Source organism: Cebus imitator, unplaced genomic scaffold, assembly GCF_001604975.1.
Source record: "Cebus imitator isolate Cc_AM_T3 unplaced genomic scaffold, Cebus_imitator-1.0 Scaffold417, whole genome shotgun sequence".
NCBI classification, from domain to species: Eukaryota; Metazoa; Chordata; class Mammalia; order Primates; family Cebidae; genus Cebus; species Cebus imitator.
The window spans coordinates 1,190,551-1,196,635 of record NW_016107732.1 but is presented as its reverse complement, the minus strand read 5'-3'; the positions used below and the strand labels follow the sequence as shown (position 1 = coordinate 1,196,635).

Here is a 6,085-nt window from a genome sequence, read left to right as displayed (position 1 = left end):
GACCTTGTGATCAGCCCACCCCGGCCTCCTGAAGTGCTGGATAACAGGCGTGAGCCACTGACCCCAGCCTTGTCTACCTACTTCATATTGCTGGTGGCTATACCAGTTGACCATTGCACACATGAAGAGAAAAAGGCACCAGTAGACATGGTTTCAACATTGTGTTGTGGACCCTGGGAGGAAGATGGGCAAGGGTGGGTGTGTGGGAGAGGTGGATTGTGGCACCTCAGTATAGGGGCTGTTTGTTGTTTCATTTGTCACTATCATAGCAGGGCACTGTGACCTTTGAAGATGTGGCTGTGAACTTTTCCAAGGAGGAATGGTGTCTCCTTAGTGAGGCTCAGAGATGCTTGTACCGTGATGTGATGCTAGAGAACCTGGCACTTATATCCTCCCTGGGTAAGTTGCTCACACTCACCTTTGTGACCTGAGCTAGTGTTTCCATTCGCTGGTTTTCATTGACAAGACTGTCTTTCTCATTTAAGGGGCCTGGGCCCAGGTTCCTTCTACACTTCTCTGTGTCAGTTATGTGGCTGGTAGGACTCAGGTGTGTGTATTGCCTTTTCCTTTCCTTAAGCAGCTCCAACACATGCTTTGCTGTAGGCTCCCAGAGAAAGAGTCAGAGTCCGGAGTCTTATAGGCACCTTAATGTATCCACTTTGCTTGCTCTCTGGCTTTTAGGTGACTGTCCAAATCTATGGCTCCTGTGTTCCTAGGTTCTATTAATACTTCCTTCCTGTGGGTGATAATTCTTCATACCTCCCTGTCATTACCTACATAGACCATAGATCTGCCTAGGAATTCTCTTGTAATACTTAGTTTTACTGTCCTGTTGGCTGTCAGGTGCTTAGTTGTCCTGAGCTGGTGTTTCCTGTTCATCTCTGCTGCCCTTCCCTTTGTACTTACATCATCAGTCCCATGTATTTGGTCATCTTGCGGGTGGGATGGAGAGTCGTCGGTGTTTCACAAGATGTGTTTCAATTCAGGTTCATCACGATAGGCTCAAAGGGAGCCTGTCCCTCAAAAGTGCCGTGCCGGGGGAGGGCATGACTTTGGAGGTCTACTGAAATCATACCAGAAACCATTTATATTTGCCGAGTATTTTCGTGGCAATATGAGTAGGCACACGCTATCTTTTCGTCCCCATTGTTGAGAGTTTCACCCTTGTTAGTTCTGTACCTTTTTACTTCTACTGTGATAATCACCCCAGGAATAATACATCTCTGGACCCCACCTCGCACCCATTATTCTTGTGCTTTTATCTGCAGTTGTCTCTGATACTGGCGTATCAATTATTATTATTATTATTATTATTATTTTTGAAATGGGGTCTCACTCTGTAGCCCAGGCTGGAGTGCAGTGGCGCAATCTTGGCTTTACTACAACCTCCACCTCCTCGGTCTTGGTTCAAGCAATTCTCCTACCAGCCTCCCAAGTAGCTGGGATTACAGGCACGAGCCACCATCCCCAGCTAATTTTTGTATTTTTTTTTAGTAGGGATGGGGTTTCCACATGTTGGCCAGTCTGATCTTGAACTCCTGACCTTGTGATCTGCCTCCCTCGGCCTCCCAAAGTGCTGGGATTACAGGCATGAGCCACCGTGCCCGGCCTGGTGTCTTGATTATTATTAGAAAGCATATGCTGGCCGGGCGCGGTGGCTCAAGCCTGTAATCCCAGCACTGTGGGAGGCCGAGGCGGGTGGATCACGAGGTCGAGAGGTCGAGACCATCCTGGTCAACATGGTGAAACCCCGCCTCTACTAAAACTACAAAAAATTAGCTGGGCATGGTGGCACGTGCCTGTAATCCCAGCTACTCAGGAGGCTGAGGCAGGAGAATTGCCTGAACCCGGGAGGCGGAGGTTGCGGTGAGCCGAGATCGTGCCATTGCACTCCAGCCTGGGTAACAAGAGCAAAACTCTGTCTCAAAAAAAAAAAAAAAAAAAAAAAAAAAAAGAAAGCATATGCTTATTGTTAAGCCATCCATGACCTCCCCCTGTTGTGTACACTCATGTTTTCTTGGACTTAGACATACACTGCTGTATAGCACTCACATGTCATCAGGAGATAAGGTTCTGTACACAATTTCTTTTTAGAGGAAAGAGCTCTAGACCCTGCCACTGCTCCCTGTGTTGCGTGTATGCTTGTGCTCTTTACCTCATGAGGCCTCCTGCATTCTCTGATCTTTATAGCCCAGTAATGCTAAGCAGCAGACCCATCTTTTTTTTTTTTTTTTGAAATAGAGTCTCACTCTGTTGCCCAGGCTGGAGTACAGTGTCCTGATCTCCACTCACTGCAAACTCCTTCTCCTGGGTTCAAGCGATATTCCTGCCTCAGCCCCCCGAATAGCTTTGATTCTTGGCGCCCAGCACCACGCCCAGCTAATTTTTGTATTTTTAGTAGAGATGGGGTTTCGCCATGTTGGCCAGGCTGGTTTTGAACTCGTGATCCACCCACCTACGCCTCCCAAAGTGCTAGGATTACAGGCGTGAGCCACCATGTCCGGCCTTTTTTTTTTTTTTTTCTTTTTGAGACAGATTTTCACTCTTGTGCCCAGGCTGGAGTGCAATGGTGTGTTCTTGGCTCACTGCAACCTCCGCTTCCTGGGTTCAAGTGATTCTCCTGCCTCAGCCTTCCAAGTAGCTGGGATTACAAGTTCCCGCCACCATGCCCTGCTAATTTTTGTATTTTTAGTAAAGACAGGAATTCACCATGTTGTTGGTCAGGCTGGTCTCAAACTTCTGACCTCAGGTGATCCACCTGCCTCAGTCTCCCAAAGTGCTGGAATTACAGGCATGAGCCACTGTGCCCAGCCAGCAGCCTAATCGTTAACCTGAAGCCAATGTTCTATTTTTGCAAATATTTCTATAGAGTAATTCCTCAATTTGTGATATATATTTGTGGGTGGGCAGTGCCTTCCCATCAGAGGTACTTTAAACTTGACCAGCATTTCCTTGCTTTCAGGTTGTTGGTGTGGATTAAAAGATGAGGCAGCACTGTCTAAGCAGAGCATTACCGTACAAACAGAGTCTCAGGACAGGACTCCTAGGGCTGTTTCTCCTAAGAAGGCTCACTCCTGTCACATGGGTGGCCTCATCGTGGGGGACGTTTTTCACTGTGCTGACCACCAGGAAACTCATCGCAAGCAGAAACTGAACAGGAGTAGGGCATGTGGAAAAAACTTGGATGACACTGCAAACCTTCAGCAGCAGCAGAAGCAGCATATTGGAGAGAAATTCTACAGGAGGAGTGTCAGAGAAGCATCGTTTGTAAAGAAATCTAAATTCATGGTGTCACAGGAGTCATTTGAATTCTGTGACTTTGGGAAGGACGTTCTGCACAGTTCAGGATCATGCCAGGAAGAAGCCACTTACCCTGTAAAAAAGACAAACAGTGAAACTAAGCATGGCTCACCCTTTCAGGAGGGAAAAACTAACTACAGGTGTGGAGAACACACAAAAGTCTCCAGCACCAAACACTCATTTATTCCACACCAGAAACTTTTCACTAGAGGTGGATGTTATATGTGCAGTAATTGTGGGAAATCCTTTAGCAAATATGACAGCTTCAGTAAGCATCAGCAAGTTCACACAGGAAAAGGACCCTATGAGTGTGGAGAATGTGGGAAATCTTTTAGTCAAAAGCGCCACCTCACTCAACATCAGCGATTTCACACTGGAGACACAACTTATCACTGTGAGGAGTGTGGGAAATCTTTTAGTTGGAAGCGCAACCTTAGTCTACATCAGCGTGTTCATGCTGGTAAAAGGCCTTATGAGTGTGAAGAATGTGGAAAATCTTTTGGTCAAAAGGGCAACCTCATTCAACATCAGCGAGGTCACACAGGAGAAAGGCCTTATGAGTGCAGGGAATGTGGGAAATCATTTAGGTACAGATCCCACCTCACTGAACACCAGAGACTTCACACTGGGGAAAGACCTTACAGTTGCAGGGAATGTGGGAAATTATTTAACAGGAAGTGTCATCTTGTTGTTCACGAGAGAGTTCACACAGGAGAAAGGCCATTTGAGTGTGACATATGTGGGAAATTATTTGGCAATAAGAGCTGCATGACTATACATCGGAGAGTTCACACTGGAGAAAGGCCATATGAATGCAGTGAATGTGGGAAGTCATTTCCTTACAGCTCTGCACTTCATGTTCATAAAAGAGTTCACACTGGAGAAAAGCCTTATAAGTGCAGTGAATGTGGAAAATCCTTTACTGAATGTTCCAGTCTCACTAAACACAGGAGAGTTCACACTGGAGAAAGGCCTTATGAATGCACCAAATGTGGAAAGACATTTCATCGAAGCTCTGCCCTTCTTCAACATCAGAGAGTTCACACAGGAAAAACGCCTTATGAGTGAGTAAATGTGGGAAATCCTTTGCTGAAACCTCCGGTCTCATTAAACACAGGAGAGTTCATACTGGACAAAGGGCTTAAGAGTACTGTCAATGTGGAAAACATCAGAATGTCAGCTCTCCATGGTCTTAAGAGACTTCACGTTGAGTCAGTCTTGCTCTGTCACCAAGGCTAGAATGCAGTGGTGTGATCTTGGCTCATTGCAACCTCTGCCCCCTGGGTTCAAGCGATTTTCCTGCACCAGCCTTCTGAGTAGCTGGGATTACAGGTACATACCACCATGTCTGGCTAATTTTTATATTTTTAGTGGAGATGGCGTTTTACCATGTTGGCCAGGCTGATCTCTAACTCCTGACCTCTAGTGATCCACCTGCCTTGGCCTGCCAAAGTGCTGAGATTATGGGCATGATCCTCTGCACCCAGCCTTAATTTTTCTTGTATTGCTTAGAATATGACATGCTCAACCAGACATGGCGGCTCTTGCTTGTAATTCTGATGCTTTGGAAGGACAAGGTGGATTACTCAAGGCCAGGAGTTAGAGACTAGCCTGGGCAACATAGCCAGACCTCTTCTCTACAAAAAAGAAAAAAGAATAACATGCTATGAAAACTTACCTGTGTATCATTTATCTGTTGCAGTGTATCTCAGTTGCTTCTTGTTTTTGTCTGTTGTAAATAAAACTACATTTGAATGTGGTTGTTCATATAGGTATGTTTCACTGTGTTAACATGGTGGTGTGCAGTGCCTGAGTCACATGATAGGTCAATGTACAGGTTTTTTATTTGGAGACAGAGTCGTCTCGATCTGTCACCAGACTGGAGTGCAGTGCACGATCACGGCTCACTGCAACCGACATCAGGTGATAGACTCACCTCGGCCTCCCAAAGTGCTGGGATTACAGGCACGAGCCAGTGTGCCTGGCCAGGTTTGTTTTTTAAAATGAATTTTATCTATTTCTTATTTCATTAAGAAATTTGAAAACAATGAAATAAGAGTCGGGTGTGGTGGCTCACACCTGTAATCCCAGCAATTTCAGAGGCTGAGGCAGGCCGATCACGAGGTCTAGAGATTGAGACCATTCTGGCCAACATAGTGAAACCCTGTCTCTACTAAAAAATACAAAAATTAGCTGGGCATGGTGGTGCGCACCTGTATTCCCAGCTACTTGGGAGTCTGGGGCAGGAGAATTGCTTGAAACCTGGAAGCAGAGGTTGCAGTGAGCCGAGATCGTGCCACTGCACTCTAGCCTGGTGCCTGGAGACAGAGCGAGACTCTGCCTCAAAAAAAAAAAAAAAAAAAAAAAAAAAAAGAAAGCATATGCTTATTGTTAAGCCATCCATGACCTCCCCCTGTTGTGTACACTCATGTTTTCTTGGACTTAGACATACACTGCTGTATAGCACTCACATGTCATCAGGAGATAAGGTTCTGTACACAATTTCTTTTTAGAGGAAAGAGCTCTAGACCCTGCCACTGCTCCCTGTGTTGCGTGTATGCTTGTGCTCTTTACCTCATGAGGCCTCCTGCATTCTCTGATCTTTATAGCCCAGTAATGCTAAGCAGCAGACCCATCTTTTTTTTTTTTTTTTGAAATAGAGTCTCACTCTGTTGCCCAGGCTGGAGTACAGTGTCCTGATCTCCACTCACTGCAAACTCCTTCTCCTGGGTTCAAGCGATATTCCTGCCTCAGCCCCCCGAATAGCTTTGATTCTTGGCGCCCA

At 46.0% G+C, this 6,085-nt stretch overlaps 1 protein-coding gene across 5 annotated transcripts in view; it reads left to right on the top strand.

Moving 5' to 3' along the window:
- Window positions 1–4,433, top strand: part of LOC119466667 (zinc finger protein 417-like) — a 9,507-nt gene extending 5,074 nt beyond the window's left edge. For 2 of the 5 annotated variants that reach the window (XM_037731696.1, XM_037731697.1), the window contains exon 2: window positions 2,963–4,433. In XM_037731696.1, the coding sequence (XP_037587624.1) occupies window positions 3,082–4,368 (1,287 nt within the window). In that variant the 5' untranslated portion in view covers window positions 2,963–3,081 and the 3' untranslated portion in view covers window positions 4,369–4,433. Of the gene's footprint in view, window positions 1–269; window positions 400–2,850; window positions 2,871–2,962 lie in introns of those variants that run through there. The other 3 variants (XM_017509545.2, XM_017509546.2, XM_037731698.1) reach the window with 3 other exon arrangements.
- Window positions 4,434–6,085: the final 1,652 nt, after the last annotated feature.